Consider the following 26,429-nt stretch of genomic DNA (forward strand, 5'->3'; position numbering starts at 1 on the left):
TTTGTGACCGGAGCCGCCCCGCTCTGCTGTCCCATACGGCACAACAATCCCTTCCTGTAACGTTGCTCCTCCGTCCTCATGGTTTTCCTCAAATGTGCGCGAGGAGCAGTCGGCTGAAGCCCAAGCGACAGAGTCCCCGAACCGCTAACAAGTTTATGCTAGGTTTAAGTTTAAAAACAGAACTAGTGTGGCATGAAACTACTGCTGCTGCCGTTGACAAATACTATTAAAACATTTCCGAGACATTTGTTAACAAACGCCGCTGTGGAGAAAACAGAAAAACTCAAAAACGACTGTTCGGGGGTCCGTGAATGAATTTAGTGCAACATGTTGTTCTGCGCTCCTTGCATTCTGCCATGAGTCTAGAAATCGAGGAAAAAAACAGCTGTGTATAACATTAACATTAGCAGCGAGACCAGCCCACCTTACCGAAATGTCTTCTCTGATTGGCTGCGAGTCCAGTCTGCACGTGAGGCCTCTCTCGTGATTGGCTCAGAGGGATATCCGCTGCCTCGCTATAGCACATCTTTTTCTCATGCGCTCATACATATCTCAGCTTTATTACTGGAGCTTTAAAGTACCAGACAGGCCTACACGTATACACCCCAACCACTATTTCAGTTATTACTTTTAGTTTTGTTACTTTTTGAGTTTTAGAGGGAAATATGAAAAATCTTATTAGAAAGTACCAGGACGTTTTACCACTGACTCTTACAATCACAAACATATAAATACACAATATTTAAGAACTAGTATTATTAACAGAGTTGTCATTAATAAGTACTATTGATGAGTATTAAAGGGTAACATAATTCTATTGAAATATAGTTCTACCAAGAGGATGGAAGTCCGGCTGGTGAGTCACTAAAGCCCCTGTAATGATTCAAATACGTAATGTCTTGGGTGGCAGCAGCAATGCTTCCGACCAGTTAAATAGTATCTACATAGTTCACTCCTCTGTGCGAATCAAGGGACCCTTGAATATGTAATTCACATCGAGGACCAGAGGATGGCAGCAGATGTCCGCGTTGAAACCTGATGCAGCAGGACACTTGCTGGTGGATGTGGTGTTGCATCCATCGGGACACCTGACCATGCTTCGTCACAGATGATGGAAACATCCCCCTCAAAAGATGTTTACATGTTGAATAAACGCAGAAGTACTTGTTCCATCCACGTCTTACCCCTCGTTTCCCCTCACCTTCTCTAGTTTCTCTTGTCCCCCCCATCCTCACTCTCATTGAGAACATTGGTCTCGAGAGGTAAACCCCGCCCCCCCCGAACACAGACCACGCCCCTCCACTGACAGAGGAAAATTCAGTTAATGTTGCTATAGTAACCGCACCCCTCCCTCTTAACCAGCCCCGTGCCACTCCCTCTCTGCATCAGGGATGCTGGTACACAAACACACACACACACACACACACACACATTAACTGTAAAGACACAACACAGCAACACAAAGAAAGAGAACAGGATTTAAAAAAACAAGCCAAGAGTCACTTTCTTTCAAACACTTTTCATTATTTTCTCCACATAACTCAAAAACAAAACAGAGTAATTCCCAGAAACATAAAGAAAGAAAGAAAGAAAGAGAGAGAGAGAAAGAAAGAAAGAAAGAAAGAAAGAAAGAAAGAAAGAAGAGAGTCAAACTATAGAGAGAGCTTGGCATGCTGTAGCATGCTGCGGACTAACAGGGTGATGCAGGGCATCGTCACCAGGCTGATGGCATACAGCAGAGCTTCTTGAACCTTTTTTCAGTCTGGGACCAAAAAAATGAAACAAAAATACATTGTTCTGCCTCTCGCGGTGCAGGCACGTTAGACTGTACTCTTGTAATAATATGTGGGGGGGGGGGGGACCAACACCAGAAATGTGCCAAGTTTGGGTTCCAGTCCGTATAGTTTCAAGGAACGCTGCGTCGGACAGGAAAAACAACAGCGAACCTCTCTGCCCCGCTGGAAGCTGTTACCGATGGCAACTTGCTCGGCCATCCCGTGGAGGGAGGAGGATGATGCGCACACATGTTCACACAGTCCGATGAGTGATCATGTGCGCGCCTGCTAACAGAAACAGGCTGGTTGGTATGAGACACACACACACACACACACACACACACACACACACACACACACACACACACACACACACACACACACACACACACACACACACAGAAACAAACCCGGTGTCTTTATTTGACTATGAAAACAAATTGTGACTGGTGTTTATGCCTGTCTGTCTGTCTGTCTGTCTGTCTGTCTGTCTGTCTGTCATTGAGGGTCTGGGGTCGTTGGAGGAGAAGCTGATAAACGGAGGCGGTTAATCCTGACTTCGATCCTGGCCGCTGCTCGCTACCACGCCACAACCTATACCTGCATCATTTCACCAAAATCCTTCCAAACACTTAGTTGCTGCCAGGCCGCTCGGGGCATCACTCACACACTCTGCGATCGGTTTCATTTAACCCAGCAATCACAGCCCGTAAGAAGATTTCTTTTTGACTCTGCTGTTTTGTCTCAGCATCACGGGTACCAAACAGCCTCCTCTCCAGACAATGCTCCAATCAAAACGCAGCACGTCACATGTACTTCTTAAAGCTTTTTTCTTCTTCTTCTTGCTTTCAGATTCAACTCACGACTAAGATATTACAGTACAAATACATGCATTTTTGTACTTTTATCAATTTGCGCTACAAAAGCAAGGCGGGTGCACGGGCGACTCGTATTTTTTTTTGTTTTTTCAGACATCTTGCAAGTATAGTAAAAGATGTCGCCGCTGTCTTCAGGTAATGTGTTTGACAGAAGCAGTGGGGAGACACTGATTTATCAGTATGACATTGCCCTTTGAAGCCATATTTCTGGTATTACACAACAGGCTGGGCTCCGGTGGATGCAGTACTTCCTCCGAATGCCTCTGCCACTGGTACAGTAGGGTCAGCTCTCTGCCGAGGACAGGGCCTGTCTTGAACCACCACCACCACCACTGACTCAGAGGGAGCTCCGTCCTCTGACTGGTGCGCGTGGAGGTGGGAAGAGAGTGGGAGGGGAAGAGACGTCAGTTAATGCTAAGAGCTAGATGTGGACGAGCGGCGAGCAGCTCTCGTGAAGTTCACGAGAAGCGCGAAAGGCCACGGAGCTACTTGGGGAGACCACGCACGCTGCCATTCTAACACACATTGTATGGGGAAAAAACGCTCTCATTCTGCTCAAATAAACCTATTTCAAACACGCGCACATCATACACGTGATGGAGAGAGAATGAGAGGAGATAGATATCAGAGCACGGGGACGGATGAATGAGACGGATGTGGTGAAAGCAATGACTAGCCAGCTCACACACACACACACACACACACACACACACGCACACACACACACCTTGAACCATCGGTAACAACATCCGGGCCAGGCGGAGGAACCAAAAAGGCAGGAGTTATATAAAGAGGGCTGGAGGGTTACAAAATAAAGAATATATTCATCAACATATTGTACATGAGAGAAAAAAAATGTCAATAAATAAATTGTAAGTTACAAATCTGTTGAAAACTATGATTTGAAGATGAAAAAAAAGAAAAAGTCTGCCTCGTCAGTCCTGTCTGCAGACAGTGGAAGCAGACATCTTGCTGTAATGCAGCTCTCAAGGCCCGGGGATCAGACCGGATCAGCCCACTTGAGTCTTTATGCGGAGCTGTTGGAGCTCACGGGTCCACTTTCTGAACTATATCGCCTCCTCACAGTCCAGGACTGGGTTACCCCCTCTGTTGTCCACTTCACTATGCACTCCAGCATCTCTTTTTCCCAAAGGCAGGACCAAACTGAGGTTAGCCACGGGTTAGCTACCTTTAGCCCAAATATCGGTGGAGCCCTCAGCCGGTAGCAGTCCTCCTGCCGGGGGAACACGAAACGGGGGGCGGGGGGGGGGGGGGGGGGGGGGGCTGCAGGTTTTCGTCGTAATACTCACATGAAATGTATAGTTCTTGTAGCATAGATAGGCTGACTCTGAAAGCGGTGCTGTCTTTAAATAAAAAAGTGGATAAACAAAATAGCCACTCCAATGTTGAGCAGAATCACCATGACAACCAGGATAGAGCTGTAGGCCTGCGTGGGAGAGAGAGGGAGAGAGGAAAGGGGAGAGTGTCAATAATCAGGACGCACAAACTCACACACACTCACACACACACACACAAGGCTGTTTTCATACAGACAGTATATCTAACCTTCTAATGCACACAACTGATGTCAGTCATTTATAGTCACCTTGTTTACCAAATCAACGCATTTCTTATTACCACAGTTGGATATTAATATGACAATAAACATGCTATGCAGTATTAGGGGATTCATTGAAAAGAAAGTAAAGGGAAACGCAAACCTCCAAACCTACTCGTGGTTAAATATGAGGTGGTAGGTTGCTTTGTGTTTTAAACATAAAGTAGAGGATTGTCCTTCATTGTATTAATGTGTTCATATTAAGTTATTGGTGATTGAAGCGATCTTGTTGTTGTGTTGAAATCATTTCACACTTTTAATATCACATTCATTGGACCTTGCATAACTGCAGGCGCGTCAATAATCCCACGGCGGTCAGGGGAATTCTGGAAACTATCGCTTCCCCTATAGGAGCCTTTTTTACTGGTTCTGAAAATCGTACAGCCCTGGGGTCTATATATATATATATATACACACAGACACACACACACACACACACACACACACAATGCTCTAGCAAGGTTTTCACCTGACAGCAGCAATGTTGTCCTTTATTGAATACGTGTTGATACTTTACTTTAGTGCTGCTGTGTGGTGCTAAAACTAATGAATCCGGAGTGTGAGTTGTCAGCCACAGGGTGGTTGATGGTCTCTTCAGAGTTTGTTTTTTCTTCTTTTCTCTATCCAGCCCATATTCCTTTAGAAATAGCATGCAAGTACGAAAAGAACTTGTATCTATTCAGCACATTTTAAAACAATGTTGCTCGAGCTGTTTGAAAGATGAAGGGAAAAGCGTGGCAGTGTTTCCAATGGAAAAATCCCATTGTGTTTTTTCGTCGATGGAGCCAGTGAGATGCTAACTTCTGGGGGGGTTGTCCTACAAATACATGTTATCTCTGCAGCACTCTGGGAACCAGATCCTTGCTAGATATGTCAACCCTATTTCCTCAGACAATCTAATAAGATATCCCACTGTACTTCTCTCTCTTGTTATCTGGTTTGCTTTGTTTCTGGAAACATGAATACAAATGGTCACATCTAACACAAATCGCAAGAAATTGTTACGCTGTTTAACATTTGCAGTGTCTTTGCAGCGTGTGGAGATAAGACCCGGCAGCGACGGCGATCCGTGTTACGAAGCGCAGCGATGAAGGAGCAATTTTGCTTCTTTAAGATAAATAATACAATCCCGCGTTGGTCCCGCGGGGAGGCCCAGCTTCTCTGACAGAGTCGGGTCAGAGGGCGAGCTCGGCTGCAGAACGGCAGCCCGGAGCTGGCGGGAAGTCAGTGTCTTGCTCAGTGACACTTAAGCAGATGCTGGCTGACAACCTGGGTCGTGCGGGTGAAGGCCGGCCTTTCTGACCACCTGTCCACTCTGGGTAAATATGTGAAAGTGAATCTAGTATATTCACTGACGTTATTATCAATGCAGCAGATTTTCTTTTTTTTTACCCCACGCAGAATCCCTCGCAAATAGTCTCCTTTTGTTAGGAAATGTAACATTTGACAAGTATTTACATAAAGTGTATTTTTGGTCTTTTGGTCTCAAAGGATTCACCTACAGGACTACAGTATGGTTTTGATCGAGTCTAATAGTTGCAGTGGGGGGGGAATGGGACTCTGAGAACACTGTGCGCTGATATCAAGCAGCATTAGTGCAACATTGTTGTAAATGAATTTGTCCAGAGTGGCTGCTAACAAGGTTTCTGTTGATCAATCCGGTGAAAGGCTTATCACAGATCTGTGTCATAGATGATTACCAGACCAGGTGGAGGAAATCCTCCGATCATTAACCTTCTCTGCCTCAATTTAGGAAGGAAATCTGTGCTTTTTATGTAACCATGCAACCATGCATGTAGTACAATTCCCGACTTGTAGATATTCATATCCATCTCCACTCTTTTAAAAAATGGTTTGTTGATTACTGAATAATTAGATCATTTTCCAGTCTAGTTATCTCATTGGTGCCGAAGGAGCATGATCATTCACAATTAGTATTCTCAATGAGTAAATCATATGGAAGCTCAGGTCATTGCAACAGGACAAGTTGGAAAATACACTTATCTGAGGGAACTCTAATGTACTCTAAATGAAGCTACAGCCACGGGCAGAAGCAGCAGCAACTTGTTTGTTTCTCTCTTAGTTTTTATACCAAATAAACAAACAAGATAATTAGTTAATTAGTGAGCTTTAGAGGTGCTGCTAGCCAAATGTTCTTACCTTTGAACGGAGCCAGGCTGGCTGCTTCAAGTTTTTATGTTAAGCTAACCTAATGCTGCTGCCTCTAGTTCCATACTAGTTTAGAGATTAAGTTTAGTTATCATAATGTCCAAACTATTGCTTTAACAATTCTGAACATTCAACCCATGGACTCAAGTGAGTACGTTTAGATTTGACCTGCTTGATAGAATTGTTTGATGGTGTAATTTACAGTTAACACATTTCAAAAGCGCAAAAGAATTTTCACCAGAAATTTGGAGGAAAAAAACTCTGGACTTAAAGGTCCATTGCGTAGATTTTAGAGCCATCAAGTGGTGTGGTTGCAGATTGCAACAAACTGAACACCCCTCTGCTTCTTCCGTAACACCATGGCATCTCTCAGGACCTTCTCTTCGACCTCTTGAGGAGATACGAAATTCAGAGGGCGGTTTTGCACTCGGCGGATCACGTTACTGCAGTTTCACAAGCGTGTCGGAGAACTACAGTGGACTGTGCTGTGAGGAGGACCTGCTCTCATTCTAAGCTAATGAAAACACAACACATTTGAGTTTCAGGTGATTATACTGAAATCAATGAAAACATCAGTAATAGTATATTCCATTACTGCCAATAGATCCTCCGAAATGCTACACACATACCTTTAAGTCGTCCCTCAATGTGAGGAAAAAACAATGAGACTTAAGTAAGATGGCATGTCCATTTTCACAGATTGCATGAAACAAAGGGCCCCCTGGCACAGACATGCAAAAGGCCCTATCACCTCTTGTTCAGCGTCTTTTTGTTGTTGTTGTTTTGTATCTCTTTGGTCTCTTTTTGTGTCTCTTTGTGGTCGTTTAATGTTCCTTTATGGACATTTTGAATCTCTTACTGGCTGGTACGCGTCTCTTTAAGTAACCCCCTGGGCCTGTGCCTGTTAGGCCTGTTCAATAATCCATCCACCCATGTGTGAACTCTTTTTTAATTTCTTTAAAGGAAATGTATGAAGGTGTAGCTGTTTACGTTGATTTATTTTAGAAAAATCTCCCACTACCTTTGATAATTGTTGTAATTTATGTTATTGTATTACATCAATGTATTTCTAAATCAATCTATTTTAATCTTGGTACAGCACTCTGAAATCAGCACTTCTACCATTATTTCTTCAATCCTGAAGCATGACTCAGTAAAATTGCAGATTTGCCGTCAAAACTGCTGAACTCGCAACCTATTTTTTTTTAAATAACTACTATTTACTTACAGAGGCGGTTTGTTCTTAATCCTCCGAGTGTGAAATCATTAAAATGCACAGAGCACAGAGCGGTACTCTTCAGAGATAACAAAGATCAGGTTAAGTATAATCACAGAACAAACAGTGTAAGCCCCCATTTGTTGTTCTTTTCCCTTTGCTGGAAACTACGATGAACCACTTTGCTGTCGTTAATAGAGAGATGCAATTTAATCTCCCCACCAGCTCCCTTGACCCTACCAAACACCTTTTTATAACAGAATGCTTATTATCCTGAGGATGAAGTGCTGGCAAAGAACAAATCATTTACCTGCTTACTGGCGTCCCCTGGAACTGAGAACTGCCACTGAGAAGCATCTCTTAAAGAAAAGTAACTTATATTTTTCAGGCCATTTTCAAACAATTATTCAGAAAATTCATTGGAAAGCTATATTAACTATAACGCTTCACATTGTTATTTGAATAACTTCATATGGTTGCTCGCAGTGACTCACCAAACTATTCTTCTTCTTCTAATCTTTTGTTTTATTGCCTACAGATTTACTGTATTGTTCAGTTCTACTCTCATGTCTCAGCAGCACGCAGCTGTTCTCACAAATGACTCAACTCGACTCGCTCTTTTTGGGGTTTTTTCATCAGTAAAAGTTGTGAACAGTAACTTGGTACTTTTTTGGTTCCACCTTAGTTGAAATTCCAAGCGAGCTGAGCCCATAAGGTGGAGTTAAAACACTGCAGACCACTGATTTGTCAGAGACAATTGTCCCTGTGGCGATCACCTGAGAATCCCTTCTACACCGAGGGGGGTACTATCCTCATTGGAAAACAAAATAGAGAAATGGACCTGGGACCAACAGTGAGTCGAGGCGAAGCGAACCATGCAGTGAAAATGAGGCGTTAGTGACCACTCTTCTGCTAATATTGACTTGTGGGATGCCCCGAGGCTCCATTTTAGGACCACATTTTCATTGCCATGCAGACCATATGCAAATACTCGACAATTCTGCAGGTTTAGGCAGTGCAAGTCTGGGTCTGCATGAAAATGACACGCTACACCACCACCCGCTCTTTCATGTCACAAACCTTCCAACAACTGATCAAAGACAGAACTTTTCATAATTGGAACACAGGCTCTGAGACAGAACTTTGTGCAGTTACTTAAAATCCTTGACACTAAACATCAAGCCCCAAGCCAGTAACCTTGGTCTGCTTTTTGATCCTCGTCTGAATTTTTTACGCTCGCATATTAATATCACCAGCACTGCCTGTCATCGTCTTAGGAAATACCGCAAAAGTACAGCCACATCTTTCAGACGCAGATGCCAAAAGACCTATGCCTGCTTTTATCACCAGCAGGCTTGAATACAGTACTGTAATGCCTCCTTTTGTGGCCCACCTAAGACAGCTTTACATAAACTGCAGACCAGCCCGAAATGCAGCAGCGTGTGTGTGCTGACCACAGTCAGCAGGCGAGGACACATTATGTATACATACACCTGTTTTAAAGTCGATTCTTCTTTGGACATTTTAAGATTCTGCCTGTGGTTTTTATATCCCTCCCTGGAGCAGCGACTGATAACATGTCAAACACGCTTTAAAGACGTGTCCCTGCTAAATCTGCTCCTTCATTATAGGCTCAGGCCTTTCACTTGTTCCATGATCTTCCACTGAGACTGATAGAGAAGCAGGTTTTAATGTCTATCCGGAGTTGACGATGGCATCACAATCTGTTGACGTTTTCTCAGCAAAGAATCCTTGAGATATATCGTGTGTCCACGAACCTGTTCCTTCATCTTTAATGTCATTCTATTTTGTTACATTCAAGATCTCTTCATCATCATGGTAGTTTTTGTTATTGTGGGCCATGAAGGGCTCGGTCGTCTGGGGACACGTCTCACTGAGGTGTTGTTCCCGTCAGTATGAGCCTTTGGGATGCACGCAGGTTCATTTCTGTGTTCCATGATGACGACTGGTTCATTTCATCGAGTGGACACAGAGGTGCAGTGCTATTTCAGTACAGAGGCTTCATACTGGATAAGGTAAAAAAAAAAAAAAGTACGCTTTTTCTTTTCGTTTCTATGTAATGCACTTTTGTATTGCAATATTGCGCAATAAGCACCACATCAATAAAGTTTGATTGATTGATTGATTGGTAAAAGGAGGTCCTTTGTGTGTATGTGTGTGTGAGCAGCCCCAGTGTTAGCATGGTGTTTGCAGCGTATATATCAGACTGTGATGGTATCTTTGTGTGCTGTGAACCTGTCTTACACAAATCTCACTTGCTTCTCTGCGGCTGCAAACAAACACACACACACACACCACCTCCACCCACCCACCCACCCCCCTGTCACTGACACACGCCCACCGATTGGCCGCCGTTGAAGCAAGGCATAAGCTGTTCCCTAGCAACAGAGCGCCGGTTAACCAATAGGGGGCCTTCTGGTGAGGAAGGGGCTAGTTTGCCAGTCTGCTGTTACTAAGGTGCAGTGAGGACCGCTGGGGTTCTCTCTCCGCCTGTGTATCCGTGTTTGGTGTGTTTTAGGCTTTATGTTTTCACGTAGCAGGTGGCAGCAGCAGCAGCAGTCACTGAACTACTAAATAACCGACTTCATCCACAGTGTCAGTCGTCACACTGCTGCAGACAAATTTGAATCAAAGAGAGCAAGTTGTGTGAGGAGCGTGGAACTGTGTTTAACAGTTTACACACACACGTAGAGTGAGTGTGTGTGTGTGAGCGCAAGAGAGAGAGAGAGAGCTCGTATTTATAATGTGTGGCTTTCACTTGCAGCTTTTTCACTTGGTTTCATTAGCTAATGCTGCGACCGTACTATCATCCAGGATTAGCGTGGTTGGGGCCGTCCACCAGCCTGAGTCAAGACGTAGCCAAAAAATGATATTAAAACGGCGTAATCCTTCCCCCTGCTTGCTCGTAGCACAAAAAAAAAAAATCTTGCTTTATTTCACAAGGTTAAACCTTGTGCCTCTCCCCGAGGATTATCTTAATATGCGGGATAACATTGTGTTATGTCACTGGGGATGGAATGTATCCTCATGACAGTGGGCTGCAAATCCTTTTAGTCAAATCAATGTGTGGCAGTGACACGACAGATATGACAAATGCTCCGTACACGGTGATAATAGGGCCAAACAGAGCCATGCAGAGGTTCAGGCCAGGCGCGTAGCCAGTAATGGGCCTGGCCAACCCACATTACTCAATGGCCCACCCAGCCAAGTTTGATCAAAACATATTTTGTTTCTAAAAAACACAAAATTGTAGGTAACTGAATGTAACAGACCAAAGCTGAATAATTTGTACAAAACAAATCGCACGTTAATTGCTAAATTCAAACTCACTCGCCAATTTTTCTGCAGTTGATGAACCACCTTCACAGCCAAATCTGAAGGCAACCTCACTGACCTGTCAAGAACGGGAAATCAAAGTGCTTCTCATCGAAGTGGTGTGGACAGTTTTCTTGGTTGGAATACGATGTAAATAAGGACAAGCTTCTCTGTAAATGGTGCAGATGGCCCATTTGCGAGAGAGGGGTTTGTGGACTGGAAGCATCTATGTCAGGCGTGTGAAAAACACCAGACGAGCAAGCCCCCACTCCGTTTCACTGGGCAAGTTTCAAAGCTGGCTGGGGGAATGTGTTGCCATGGACTATTCACTTAACAAGAGGAACTGGGACCATCTAAAAGTCGTTTGGGATATTGTGTTGTCTCCTACGTAGACACTGGGGAAATGTGGACGATCTCAATAAAGGAAACTTTTTAGAACTGTTCATGCGCATGTACAACTATGATCCACAGCCCCAGAGTCGTCCGGAGCAGCTGCCCAGAAACGGAACTTTGATGAACCCAGATGTTCAAAATGAGCTGCTGGATTTAGCAGCCCCCCCCCTGATGTTGCGCAAGATCAAAACAGAAGTTTGTGAAACAGCAGGCAGCTACTCTTACAGCAGAATAATCTAGGGATGAGTCAAAGCGTGAACTCGTAGCCGTTCGTGCCAAATACAAGAACGTGCAATCGGATTCATGGACACAAGTGGTATTTCAGAAATGATATTACAGGTGAACGAAGCGCTGCAACTTGACCCATATCTGCTTCAGTTCCATTTGATCAGGAAACAAGGGAGGTGTGCATATGACTCCAAAACAAACTATTCCTCAAGCTGTGTACGTCCACTATAATTCTCAGATGGTATTCTGCGCAGTAGCGCTGTGCGACATGGTTTATAAATAATATGACGATATAGGCTATGCAGCCATTTACGTAATATATCTCGATATTTTAATATTTTCTCTTAAATAATATTACTATTTGATTAAACCCTTTTGCTGTGTATAACCACACCAGCGTGATCCTTCAAGCAAACACTGAGGGGGTGTACTGTACTTTTGAGGTCAGATTGGACTTTCAAAATGTATTCTTTTTTATGAAGTTTGAATTATAATTCGCAGAATTATTATGGCATTTCTTTGCTTCCATATCTTTACATAAAAGTTCACAAAAGTTAGAAATTCTTTTACGTTTTGTTTTTGTTTATCTAAATTTGTGCTACATTACATCATGTCATGTGTGCTACAAACATGTATAATAGAACCATCTTGGAACTAATATTCTTTTTAGTAGTCAAACTACAGCATTGATTGACTTGATGTTTTACAAGGGATGAAACAGACTATTGCAGTCAAAAAATATGATTACTTGTGATGTGAACTTAAAAAAATAAAAGACCTCACTGATTTAGAACTTTTGATCCTGTAAATTGGCCTTGACCCTCTCCACGTGGAGGTAAGAGATCAACAGCAGCCCTGCAGCTGACAAGGACTCAGAGTCTCACTGAAGGACACTTCAGCAGAGTGGAAGCCGTTGACTTGTCTCCCTACTGATGTCATGCCCCCCAAAAACAGTGCACCAAGAAAATCGTTTAATCTTCCAGTCTAATTTCTTAAACCAGGAAATATTCACAGGTTCGAGAGTTCATCGGTGAGGTCTGGTCGTGGCAAAGATTTAAATCTGCACTGATGGAATTTTTCGGAAATGTAAATGTAATTCACAGTGGCTGCTGAGGTGAAGGTATGAAGGCAACAATCATTTGTTCACTGAGGTGAGTTCTGGAAAGAGTGCTTTCTGTACTGCTGTGAGAGCCCGTTTTGTATTTTTCTCTTAAATTTCAACTCAAACTGCCTGTGCACCAAAGGGGATTTGACTATACGAAGCGCCTGCGAGTAGCCTAAAGTGCAATGTCGTGTTGAGGACACCAGCAGTTTTGTGAAACGCAAAATCTTGTGTAGCTTTAATCTCATCTTTCAGAGTTTGTTGAGTATTGTATTTGTGTACCAGAGCTGGTGTGCTCGGTATGAGTCTTACCGAGTTGCCTTTGCTCTGCAAGAGGCTGTGGTCCTGCTGCTCCGGTGTGATGGGGGAGGACTTCAGAGGGGGGGAGAGGGTGAGGTCCCGACGCAGAGGCCGTGAATCCATCTTTTCCCCCGCTCTGTCCAGCTTGTGCGCTGAGTCTTTACCCCCTTCTTTCCCCTCTTTTCCCTCCCTCCCGTCTCGGTTCTTATGCCTCTGTCGCTGCACTGTGTGCGAGCGTCCCTCTCCGTGAGCATGACTGTGCCCGGGCCTCTCCTCCCCGTGCTCATGGGGCTTGTGGGTAGTGGAGTCTCTGGGCTGTAAAGGCTTCATCTCCATCTCATAATTGCTCATTTTCTCTTCATCCTGCTCCAGCAGCCGCCCCGCCCGACCGTGCACGCCCCTGTGCCCCGATGTCCAAGAGGCTGACGAGGACGACTCCGTCCACCTGTCCCCTCTGGCCTGTCTGTGATTGGATGATCCATGCTCCCGGGACTTGTGATTGGAGGAGCTGTGTTTGTGTCCGTTGGTCCGGCTCGCTCCTTGGCCGCTGAGCCCACCTTCCCCTTTTGACAACACTCCCCTCCTCTTGTCCTCGCTCCAGCTGTTGGCCCGTGGGTGCTCCCCCTTCCCTCCTCCTACTCCTCCTCCGTCGCCTTCGACTCCCCCGCTTCCCCCCTCCACCATCACCTGGATCTCCGTCTGCCCTCCTCCCCCACCTTTCTCACCCTCCTTACTCTTGTCCCCGTGGTCCACGGCGGTCTGCCGGTGGAAGCGGGCACTCTTGCTGCGCTGGGACGGCCGGGCGGGAGGAGGCGGCGTGTGGGGCGGTGAGGAGGAAGGGGGGCTGAGGTCAGGGGTGGCAGCGTCGTTCGAGGGGTCGTCGGAGCCTGCGCTCTTCACGTAGAGGTCGGGGCTGTCGGCGGTGCCGACGCTACTCGACAGCCCCTCGCCCTCCACCTCGCTGGACACCTGGCGTTTGGGGCGCTGCACCTCCATGCCTGCAAAGGACAGATGACATCAGAAAGGTGACGGACATTTTTGGGAGGCGGTGGAAGCTATGAAGCTGTCCGTGTGCTTGTTGGCTTTACGTGACGAATACTACTTGTTTAAATGTGAGCGCATGTATCAGTACAGCCAATGATGACAGGCATATTATTTCAGAATGAAAGTGAATGTTGAGGATTTTTTCAAGCATAACCCCCCTCCAACATTATCATATTTTCTTTGGACCCCACTGTCGACATAAAACGCAACACAATTTATAGCAAACATGAAAAAAATGATAAAAATGTCCATCAAATCAATTACACAACATACTGAGTGGCATGACAAGGCCTGCTGGAGATGTTTACTCCAGACGGCTGGTCCAAAGAGTGCATCGTAAAAATAAAAAAAATGCAAAGCCATCTTTGTGATGTAACTATTTAATCTCTTAAAACATTTTTTTTTTACTATAAATCTCCCAACGGAAGAGTGAATCTGGGATGATAATAAATATTTTAATCCTAATCATTTCTGCACTGTCCCTTAGTTTTTATCTGCAAAAAATTGTGAAGGAAACAGTTAGGCACATGATGATGCCCAGCATGTGTACGCATCAACACAAACAAAATATCAGCACTGGTACTTGTTGACATAGATCTCCTCGCGATAGAAACAGACAGCCGCTGAGAGCAGAATAGATGGCAAAAGAACAATCACTGTCATCGCAGGTATCCGTGTGTGGGAGTGTACAGTAGTCATGAAGTCAGGGTGTGTGTGTGTGTGTGTGTTGTGTGTTACTGCGCTCAGGAGTGCATGTTCTTGTGGGTTGGCTACCTGCGGTGCTGTACAAGTGTGAGTGACAGAGGCAGAGACGCAAAGCTGGAGGGTGGTTAACACTGACCTTTATCACCATCCCACACACACACACACACACACACGTGTGTTTTGTTTGTTCACGCATGTGAAGTCACATGTGTTAACTATATTTCTGCTGGGTTTGTTAATTATCGACATATGAGTAAATATGCTTGTTGTGATTTCGATGAGTTGTGTGTGCCCACCATTTCCTGGGTGCTGGAAGGAAGGGGAGAACTGCTTGGCGGTGACCCTCGCCATGCGACTCTCCTCCTGGGCTTTCTGAGCTGCTCCCACCGCGGCCTCTGCTTTACCCTGCGCATGAGCCGTCCTGACGCACAGAAGACAGGGAAACAGACGGTGCAGAGTCTAATAAATAATTCAAACTTTTCACTTTGAACATTCAAAATCATTGGCTGGCATTGGTGTCCAAAACGAATTCCTTTGAGGAATTGTGCAGCGGGGTTGGGAGGAGATAAGGCATCCTTGTTCAAAAGAGCTGAACAGAATAGAAAAACATTGTCCAAAAGTACTATCGGTAAAAAAGAAATAAAAAAAAAATACAATAACTGACCTTTGGGACATTAAAGGTGCCAACAATGCCCCACAGTATTTGAGTTTTTCACTGATTTAGCCCTGGTTTAATATAAAGTTATCAACATAAGTGTCAATACACACACGACTCAGAAGGCAACCAGTTCACCTCCATTAACTTTGTATTCACCATATTCTTTGCCTGAACTATAGGCCGCTTCCACATTGCGCCATTTTGTAATCTCATGCTTGTTTAAGTGGTAGTAAAATAACTTACCATTACTCGCTAGAAGTTTTTTATTAAGCTTTTAAATTAAAAAGCTGTTATTAAGTTTCAATAATTTTTCAGGTGAGAAAGTAACAATTTAAATTCACAGTATGTGATCCGTTTATCCAAATAACGGCTATTCGGAAATTTACGTCAAAGTTTTTGGATCTGTGAGGAGCCGCTGGTTGTGTGAGAGCAGCCGGTTAGCGTACAAAAAGCACTGCATGTGCAACCATGTGGTATTAAAAGAAGAAAAAAAATCAATTAAATCAAGAACTGCCAATTTAGCGTTAGCTAGATAGCTAGCCATTTACTAGCTAGCAGAAAGACAAACGTGTTGGTTTAAAGGTCCGGGGGGGGGGGCCTGAACTTTAGGGTGGACGCTTTGATCAGCGCACATCATTTACACATGCTAACTGTGTTTCCAAAATGTGCTGGCTTGGTGTGGATGTGGATGATCTATTGCAGGAAGGCGGGGTTCTTTTATTTATTTTGCCCTCACCAATATATCCAACCCACCAACATCATTTTCAGTTTAAACTGGTGCTGCGGCAGTGGTTGCTAAGACCCGCTAACTTCACGTTTTTCATACTGATTAAAGGTAGCTAGCTAGCTAGGAAGATGACCCACCAATTCTCAATCGCAGCTGCTAAGATCTGATATCTGACGAACATCTGACATTTTTTATGAGAACTGAAATGATACATCTGTATACAGTCACATCCCCAATGAGCCCCTGTAAATCATTTCTTCTCAGGTATGAAAAGAGCAGCGTACACTCCATCATTCACATCTGAGTCATCTGCTCTATTGTTCGTGGTCGTGGCTGACGAATCTTATTATAAAAGACACCTGAGCCAGACGGTGAGAAAAAAACAAACACACACACACACACACACACAAACACTATGAACAGCGTGACACATTACATGATACCTCACGCAGTAACTTATTTATTACAGAGCTAGAGTATGTATTGTATTCATCTGTTTAATCATTTGCCTGAAAATGTGTTTACTCTCACAAAATAATTCATCTCCCTGCCTGTCTGTGGGGCTTTTCACATCTCCTTCATCCCTCTAACTGCTCCTTTTTAGCCTCCTTTTCATATCTCCCTCGCTCTTTCTTTTATTTCCTCCCATGTTCCCTTATGCCTCTTCCTAATTGCTCCTTCCATCTTTATCACAATCCCCTTTTCATCCGCCTATTGTCCCTCCCTCTCATTCTCTTTCTCTCTCTCTCTCTCTTTCTGGTTATATCAAATAGATATTTTCTCTCAATTACAACCCTCCTCTCACCTTTGTCTCCCTCTTTCCTTTCGCCTATCTTTCGCTGTCATTTGAGGGGCTCTCGACTCGTGTAAAATAACCTCTCCATCCTCCTTCCCTCCCCCTTTCTCTCTCTGGGCAGTAACAGTCTTGATGCAGTGTTGCATGTCGATGGCTATTGATTTTTTTTTTTTCCTCTCTCTGCCTCAATGTTTCTCTTTGCCCCTCGCTGCACTCTCTGCCAGCGCTGCTATGCCAGGGCCCACAGTATACTCAACACCACCATGTGTGTGTGTGTGTGTGTGTGTGAGTGCGCGCCTGTTGGTCGTGGGGGAGGTGAGGTGTGAGAAGAGAGAAGATGACTGTCTTCCTGTTTCACATGACATAATCGCATGTAGAAATTTCGACAGGAGTCTCATATTCCCAAGGTTTAAACTGCTTCCCATGCGAACGTACTCTTGGCACAACCTGTTCTCACCTTGGTGCTCACACCAAGCCACAAAAAACTCTTTTTAATCTCTCTGTCTCTGTCTCTCTCTCTCTTGCTTTCCCCCACAATTTCCTGTCCCAACCTGGAACAACCTGTTTCAGGATGAATTTCTGCCTGGAGAGAAAAAGAGATGCCTGTTCAATGGTGATAAAATACACAACATTCTGTCCAAAGGAAAAGAGAAAAAAAGGTTTGCAGATGTATGGCAAGAGGAGAGAAAGTAGTGAGGTGATAAGGAGGGAGGAGAGTGTGTGACAAAGGAGAGGTACAGAGGGTGTAATATAGAAAGGGGAGCGACTGAAAGGGAAGAAAGAAGATGGAGCTAAAAGGGGTTACGTATTCAACATCAATGAATCATTTCCAAATTAAGTGCCCGAAAGATTGACAACCTCTACATAAAAGCGAAAAGTAAAAAAAAGGGGAGGTTATGACACAAAGGAACAGGGTTTATGAGAGAGATGGTCGAACTGTAATTTTAAGAGCCACACGCAATGGATGCATTAAATAGGGATGCAGATTGTCTCTGCTCTGGTCTCATACTGGGCTGTTTAGCAGGCCCATAATGTTTACCATCTAATGGGCAAATTAAAAATATTCACCTCATGGGGGCATTAGAGAATAAGTCAAGCAATCACCAGAGTCATTTTGCTTCATCCTCTGGGGACAATGAATGTCTGTATGATATTTCATGGCAGTTCTTTTAAAAGTTGTTCAATCTGGACCAAACCGACAGACTGCCATCCCCAGAGCCACGCCGCCAGAGTGGCTAAAGATACCAAACATATGCTGATTCAAGCATCTCAAATATGACGATTTGCTGCTTTCCCCTCTTCTATACAACTGCAAATTGAATGTTGTCCTAATATTAAAGAATTAGCGAGCTGACTAGCATACGGCTGCTTAATTAGATAGCTTGCTAACGTCATAGCTTGCTAACGTCATAGCTTGCTAACGTCATAGCTTGCTAACGTGAACGTCATCTAGCAATGTGCATTCAAATGCTGTGACAAGAGTGTGTGGATGAAGCATTAACTTGTAAAATTCTACTCATCTGGCTCCCTACTGTCCGTGACCTTACTACTCCACTGCTTGTTTTAGTCATTACTGCAAAACCTCCCTGACTTCGAAGTTGGTTTAGTTTATACAGAAGTTAGCCAGCTACAACGGTCGCAATGGCAACGATACACATAAAAATGTCCGCCACTACATTTTCCTGCTACGCTGATTTGAATGTGAATGTCCATTCAACTCCGATTCTAATTCTATGGATTGGACAATTGCTGTTCAGGGAAGGGGTTTAGCGAACGGTCAACTTTACTACAGTATGGCTTACACTTACACAAAGGTATGTGGAGGTTTATAATGCTACATATAGCCCCGGGACAGGGAGGCCAAGAGGACAAAGGAGATAAAGGCAGACAGCAAAGAAGACGCGAGTTACAGCAAGCAGTAGATGAAAGAGATACACACACACACACATACACACAAACAACACACAGGAAGACAAACACTGGCGCGCTGAGGTGAAGCGAGGAGAGAGAGTCTAATCCAGGACTCGTGCTAAGCTCCTCCATCATCTCTGTCATTACTCTGAACCAGCTGATGAGGGTGATTCATACCTGAATAACTAACTGAGCTTTCCGGTGTGCATCACTGCTTATAGTGTACGTGTGTGTGTGTGTGTGTGTGTGTGTGTGTGTGTGTGTGTGTGTGTGTTAGTTGCTCGCTGATGAAACCAGGTCACAGGATTGCGGTGAATGGCTCCGTCCACACAGCACAGTGAGTCACCGGTGTGTTTATCTGGTGCCAACTAATCACAAACAACAACAACAACCAACTAATCACAGGTAGCCCTGACGCCACATCAGTTACATTAGCACATGTGACCGCAGTGATCAGGGCACATATGCGCCTATCATACACACACATACAAATGTGGGATTTACTGTAACATCAGGCACGTGGACAGCTGACACAGACTTTGTACCAGCTCCGGGATTTTGGAGCCGAACCGGACCTTTGACCTCTCTGCCTCCTGACATGGAATCGACGTTAAGAAGTTGGATAAACGTTCATAAAAAGCCTGTGAACATATTTAGAAACACACACACACGCACGCACGCACTCCAGGAAAGTTGGACAAAGTGCTGCATCATCCTTGAACCAGATTGCTCTCATTTAGCTCCAAGAGTCTCTGAAGCTAACATCCCGTGACTGTGTTTCACCTCTCAGGGTGTTCTCCTGGTGTTCCACAAGGAAATACCTTGCCGCACTGTTCTGGGACACAGTTAGAGAGAGGGAGAGGCTGTCCTGTCCCGGGCTATGCTGCTGTCTGAATCTGGGTTAGACATTTCTGTGTGTCTGCGCATGTGTGTACCACAGAGAAAGAGCTGATTTACAGACCAGGCTACAACTGTACTGTATGTACGGTACAGTTCAGATCATAACAAAGTGCCAACCTTTGTTTTTATTATCAGAGAAAACCGGCAACCCGCATCGCCTCCCTGCAACGTCTGCACTGAACTTGGCAAATACTCAGAGCATCACCATTTATAATACGTTATAATATGTGCATCTTACGTTGAGCAGCCCTTTATGCTGCGTAAGAACTCATCAAAGACAGAGAAAAATAAGTTTTGTTTTTTAAATGTAGTGTAAATTTAGATTGTTGACTACTTCTAAATGTAGGAGACATCATCATTCTGGCTATATAATGTAATGCATAACAGAAAATGTAAAGAGTGCAACAGGTGAAGCACAGTCATCAGTAAGAAAGTTTCCGGACTCTAAACTCTTTTGGATTGGATCAGAGAAAACGGATTCCTCTCTTATTGGAAGTATTTAAACTCCTTTATTTATTTGGAGGTTTACGTGCCTTTCTCAAGGTGTTGCTGACCTCAGCTCTAAACTGATTGGCAAAACACAAAGATCCCTTGCGCAGCTCAAGGCTAGAGTGAGTGATCTTCTTATATTTGTTGAAATTCCCTTTATTCGACAACAACCAATAAACCAAATGCTCTGAGGGAAAAAGAAAAAGATCTGGTATCCTTGGCTGTCGCGGGACTGAAATAAGCTTGTCCACTCATGTCATTTGGCCCGAATGAAATGATTGGACGAACTACTGTACCTGCCTCCCTACCTGATCCAGTGGCGTAAGTATTTAGGACATGCCCCAGTGCCAGCTAGGGCTTACTTACTTAGGCTATTGTAATGGGAAAGTAGAGAGTTTAAAAAGAAAGCTATCAGGACTAGGTACAGTATGTCATATCGTCTCGTCACATGTTTAAATGGAGACTTGACCTTGGACAACATCAACATACATAGTACCCAGAAATCATCATTGCATATACGTGTATGGCAAAAATACCAAAGCAAATAATATACATTTAACTTAACTGTTACTTTATAGTTTATGCAGAATAGCCGTACAATTTTGTGATTGAGTGCTAATGACTGAACAAAAAAAAGAAAAAGAAAACAATGACGGGGATGGGTTGGCCTTATCCAGGATTAGTATAGCAAATGACACCTATTTCAATTGTATTGAAATCTTTTGTGAACACAGACATATTTCAGTGGTACGAAGTCTAATGAATCACAGGGGCTCTGTCTCTGCGTCCCCTTTCTCTACGGGCTCCACCGGCTCCAATGTAACCGCACAGTCCACACTGTGGCTGAAGCGACAGGTTGTCAGTGTTGCCGACTTGGCAACTTTCTCGCTAGATTTAGTGACTTTTGGAGCTGGTGCTGCGAGCTAGTTTCATCGGGAAAGAGTTGGCATGGAGTTGGTTCTAGTATCAGTGACCCAACACATGTCTTCTACAACTACTTCAAACTGGTGCCATGTATTCCACATTGCCTCCATGAAATCAATATAAATGAGGTCATTGTTTGTATATGCATTTGAAAACTGGCTTCCCTCAAATTGCCCATTGAGGGACGGATAAAGAAAGTTTTGAACTGAATTGGAAGTAACAAGTCACAAACAATTGAACAACTCTAGAACAATGGCATAAATCCAACTTTATAGTGGAGTCTATAAGGACCGGATGACTTGAGCTGAATGTACAGACATTCATGGTCCCCATAGGCTGAAGCCTAATAACTTTGATACTCCGCTGACCTTTTGTTATTGTCCTCTCCCCACCAGCAGGTAGAGCACCGAGTGGTGCTTTGCCTCACAGCGCCGCTAGCATGGCTGTGGACTCTCGGTCTTGTCTCTCCTCTGCTACTCTGACTGCCCTTAATCAAATAGGTTGAGATCGGTGTTTATCTGCTTTAAGCATGCAAAAAGTAACACCCTACTTTAACCAAGGACACTCTGTCCCACCCCAAACATAATTGAAGCTTTTCGTTTCACACGGGACAGGAACAGCATCCTCCTAGGGTGAAAGTGGGGTTGTGGGAAATGTGGTTGTACCTTTGAGAAATACAACTTGCTGTCAGATAAATGCTATAATGAATATCTTACCCATGTGTTTTCAATACTTGATGAAAGTATCACAATTGATTTGACAATGAAATATTGGTAAGTAAAAGGTTATACCTTCAAAGAATTCGTCTTAATTATAAGTACTTTATAAGCTTGTTTGTTCAATTTAATTTCTCTGTATTGAGTAATAAGTCCTAAAATGTTCAGCCTAGCTTAGCAGTGGGAAACAGCTAGCCTCCGCTGAAGCAACAGAAATATGCCCTCCACCAACTCCAACACTGTGTTACTGAGGTGTTTCACCAATACGTAGGACCGATCTCTGTATCGAGGACACTTGATGATTTCCTCATCTACAAAGAATAGAGTTTTCACCTTGTGAGTCTGTGAGTCATGCAGTGTGTAGCAGGAACTACCTCAGGTGTTCACATTTCCGTCTGTCTGTCCGTGGAAAGATTTTGTGTTGTAATAAGTGAGGGCCCACATTCATAAAACCACAAAAGAATGCTTTTCCGTGGGAAAAGAAAATGTGTATATTTGTTTGGCTGTTTATTACTTTGCATTGACGGTCTGTTTGGAAGAATAGGTTACCCTCTTTTATATATTAATAAATCTATATTACAGCCTACATACTCTATTGGTACTGCGAGGATAAATCACACTGATAAACTCTTTATATACTGTATATGCTGTTACACACAGCGAGACAAATCATTTTCACAATATAATTCATACTACACTGATTTCACTTGAGAGGACGTGAACCAGGGAACCACGCTTTAATACAGGATGCTTGACGTAATGCTCTGTTGAAATCTGCGAGGGACATTACAGTATTACGGTAAAACACTTCCTGACAGGCTCAAACTGTGAAAGCACTGACGTTAGACTATATTCAAATTGACAGGCTGCCGTATTTTACAACCCAACAAAAACAGCGCTCGAGGTCTCAATCTGTCGCGACGTAAAAACATGGAGAGATCGAATCGCCGTAATATACGAACTCTAATGTGTCTACATTTCTTCCTTTCCTTCTCTTTCTATATCCACAGTGTGAGATGAGTTAGGTGAGCGGCTGTAGCGAGCTGTGGCCTCAGCAGAAGACTGTCGTCAGGACTAATAGGATTGGATCTTTAATGATTCGACTCGTGTAACCTCTTGTTTGTGTGCGTGTGCGTGTGTATGTGTGTTTGTGTGCGAGCCTCTCTGCTCTCTCTCAGGTTGCCTGCCACTGTTGGAATATTGAAAATCTCTCTCACCCTTACTTTTCCCGTCTCACTTTCTTATTGTCTCTTTGTCTCTAACTCACACTTCTACACTCCCTTCATCTCTGCGACTCTTTGACAGACTCTTGTGTCTTTTCTCCCCGGCGAGCTTGTCCATCTGCATCTCAACGGGGGATCTTCCCTCGAACACGTGCCAACACGAATGCATACACTGTACATACATGTCAGTTACAGTTATCGACCATGATGTCGGCGTGTGTCACATTATTGATCTGGTTCAAGGTCAGCTGCTAATCAGATCCCCCATTTTTTTCAGACAGCCGGTTTCATTCACAAACTCAGTGTCACTATCCCGCTATCTGAGGCTGCTTTCGCTCTGCAGCTGTTCATCCCAATTGTTGCTCATATCTTTCCTTTGCAGGACAGGACATCTGTTTTACAACATAATCCAATAGAGGCCAAAATGTGTGTTGGCACTGGGAGGATGTATCTTCGTGGATAACGCTTATGTTACAGTATCTGCTTCTTTTCCGTTGTTGGGTGTTGAAATACAAGCCACCGGTTGATTTTGTAGCAAATATCCACACAGTTGAGGCTTGACATTTAGGCTTGATTAACACACTTCCAGCAAATAAAAAAACCCAAATGGAGAAAAAAAATCCAAATAGATTTCATTTTCCAAGCCAAAAGGGAATAATTACTTTAAAAAAATAGTATTCATTTTTTTGCCTTAAGAATATGAGCCCGTGACGACAAACTTCCAAAGATTGTTGTATTTGTCTGAAGCTGTAATCCGTAGGACACCTGCAAACGACCAGCACCTGAAACAAATAGTTTGACATTTTGATATATATACGCATATTTACTTTCTAGCTGAAAGTTACATGAGAGGATTGAAGCCACTCTCATTCCCCCTGTTCTCCAATGTATTCGAGTCTAAGTGATGAATGGGAACAACAATTTCTAAAATTCGACCAATATCGAGCGAGAGGGCTGCAGCCGCGAAAATGAGCTGCAATGTGATCCTTAATTGCGCAATTACACACCGTCAATGTACGCCAACTTTCTGATGTATCCATATTCCACTATAACACAAGTTGCAGACTGTTAAAATGCTCTAGTGTCATTTTATTGGAATGTAAGTTGGCCTAAAACTGACGTTCGGACAGAATGCTTGCTGCACACGTAGCATTATACTGTTGTTTGCTAGCAGACGGAATTGACAAGGAGGCACCTTCATGCAATACAAAGACAATGGAGAGCGATGGATTGCATTCCTAAACAGTGTGGGCGGGGCTTTATTGCGCTCTTTCTCTATGCCTGTTGGAAGCCACCAGGAAGAGTGCCGAGCTTTGAAGCTAATTTTACATAGTGGAATTACAATTTCTGGGTTCGTCACCTGATACTATAGGGCTCAAAAATACTTTTTTTCCCATAGACTTACATAAGGGAAGAAACATCTGGGCCTAAGCGGATCATTTATTTTGAGGTGAACCAACTTCCCACTACAAACACTTTTCATCTGGATTGTTAGCTTAACCGGAGATCTGCTGAGACGCTGCTGGTGGTTTGTGAGCTCCTTGGTCAGAACCACAGGGATCCTTGTATCAACTCCTTGTCGTAGTATATCTTACCAGGGGTTGAACTTAAACAGTCTTGAGTATTTAAAATCTGAGAAAAGTGATTTGATATGATGTATTTAATATAGAGGTTCTGGCGTAAAGGTTAGGGAACCATGCTTAAGGAAAGAAAAAGTTAATATCAGAGTTAAATGGACTTGTACTTTAAGTCAGAAGTTTAAATAGCAATACAGCCAGTGGGGAACTAACATAGATATTTCACTTGTGACCTTCTGTATCACTTTTGAGAACTGGCTCAGGCAAACCATCTTTTCGCGGGTATAAATTCAACTTTGGAATGAGATTCCTGTGAAGCAAGCAGCCACATTGTTGGCTCAGTGTGTATCCCCACTTTGAACTCATTATCTAAATGTTCACCTTGACACTTGTTCATTTTTCTTATTCAAACCTTTTTGCACAAACCCAATCTGCAAATAATGTTTGAAAAAAGAAGCTTTGACAGCAAGTGCTACCACAAAACTACTGTGCCCACGGCCCTCTAACCTGGTTCCTTGAAACAACAAGGTCTGGGACCAAAATGGGTCATAGGCCTACTTCTGATGGGTATGACAAGAGTATCGATGAGTATCCATGGCTACAGGTCCCAGGACAGCTAATTAATTTCTGAGAGTCCTGAGCTGAAAAACAAAAATTGTTGCTTTATATTGCGGTCCAAACGTTTCATGCTGCTGTAAAGAAGGTCAGGGCACGCCCATTAACATCGTAACCCCAACTGTACTCATTGTTTTAGTTCAATGAGCAGAGTTAAAATGAGCGCCGGCTCTCATTTCCATTCATCAAGAGTCTCTTAACAGCTTCAGACGGTCTCACTTCGCTTGCTGTTTCACTTGTACCATCACCCTACTTTCCTCTTAACCCTAATCCTGTTTTTAATCTTATCATTGATCTCAATTATAATGCGGAATGGGGCCATCCACAAGGGTTTACATGTGTAGAGCCAACTCCTCCATTGATTCAGACACATGGAGACATCAGTAAAGGGTTCCGAATTACGAGTCCCTGAATCCCAAATCCAATAAATTAGACTAAACCCAAGTTTTTTAATACAACAATAAATACAGATCATTGTGAAACATTATTTTGGTCTTGCACACAAATGGTTATTGTTACGTCCGTAGCCTGCTTTGCTGTTGTAGTTGCTTTTTTTAGCTGTGTACAGTGGTGCCACAAATTGATGAACAGCTACGCATAACGACGAGACAGAGCGATGAACTTGATGAATGAAATCATTTATGGAGAGAGGAGTTAACTATCCATCGCTGCCATGAGGCCTGATGTCTTAAGATCTGGTGAACATCCAGCCAAAATTCAAAAACGTTACTGCAGGTAGCGGGAGAAGTGGGGAAGTAAATACTCGTGGATCATTACTGCCTTACAAGATTCAAACAAAGCGTTTCGCAAAGTCTGCAGGAAAGACTACTACTATTATTATAACTATTGTTTGTTGACACTGAATGTAATGTACTGGAGGCCATGCGCACAATGGCAACGTGAACACAGCCACACCCAACTCCCTTGTCTCGAACGTCACCCATTTTCATCTGGCTCTCAGCGGATAGTAAACGGAACTACGAGGCGTTCGTGAGGTCCGCACATGTCCATGTATGCGTCCGTTTGGGAGTATAACCGAGGCTTAAAATGTCCATTTAATGGCAAGACAATTGTTACATTATGATTGTCTTTTAATGTCTTCTATGAAACCTTTTAATGAGGAAGTAAC

At 43.6% G+C, this 26,429-nt stretch overlaps 1 protein-coding gene across 1 annotated transcript in view; it reads right to left on the reverse strand.

The window, feature by feature from the left end:
- Nucleotides 1-4,019: 4,019 nt before the first annotated feature.
- jph3b (junctophilin 3b) overlaps nucleotides 4,020-26,429 on the reverse strand; it is a gene marked incomplete at both ends in the record, with an annotated part of 41,215 nt that continues 18,805 nt past the window's right edge. The window contains 3 exons of the mRNA XM_079162271.1: nucleotides 4,020-4,100; nucleotides 13,028-14,013; nucleotides 15,061-15,185. Coding sequence (XP_079018397.1) covers nucleotides 4,020-4,100; nucleotides 13,028-14,013; nucleotides 15,061-15,185 — 1,192 coding nt within the window. The remainder of the gene's footprint in view (nucleotides 4,101-13,027; nucleotides 14,014-15,060; nucleotides 15,186-26,429) is intronic.

This window comes from Pholis gunnellus (assembly GCF_910591455.1).
Source record: "Pholis gunnellus genome assembly, chromosome: 7".
Classification (NCBI taxonomy): Eukaryota; Metazoa; Chordata; class Actinopteri; order Perciformes; family Pholidae; genus Pholis; species Pholis gunnellus.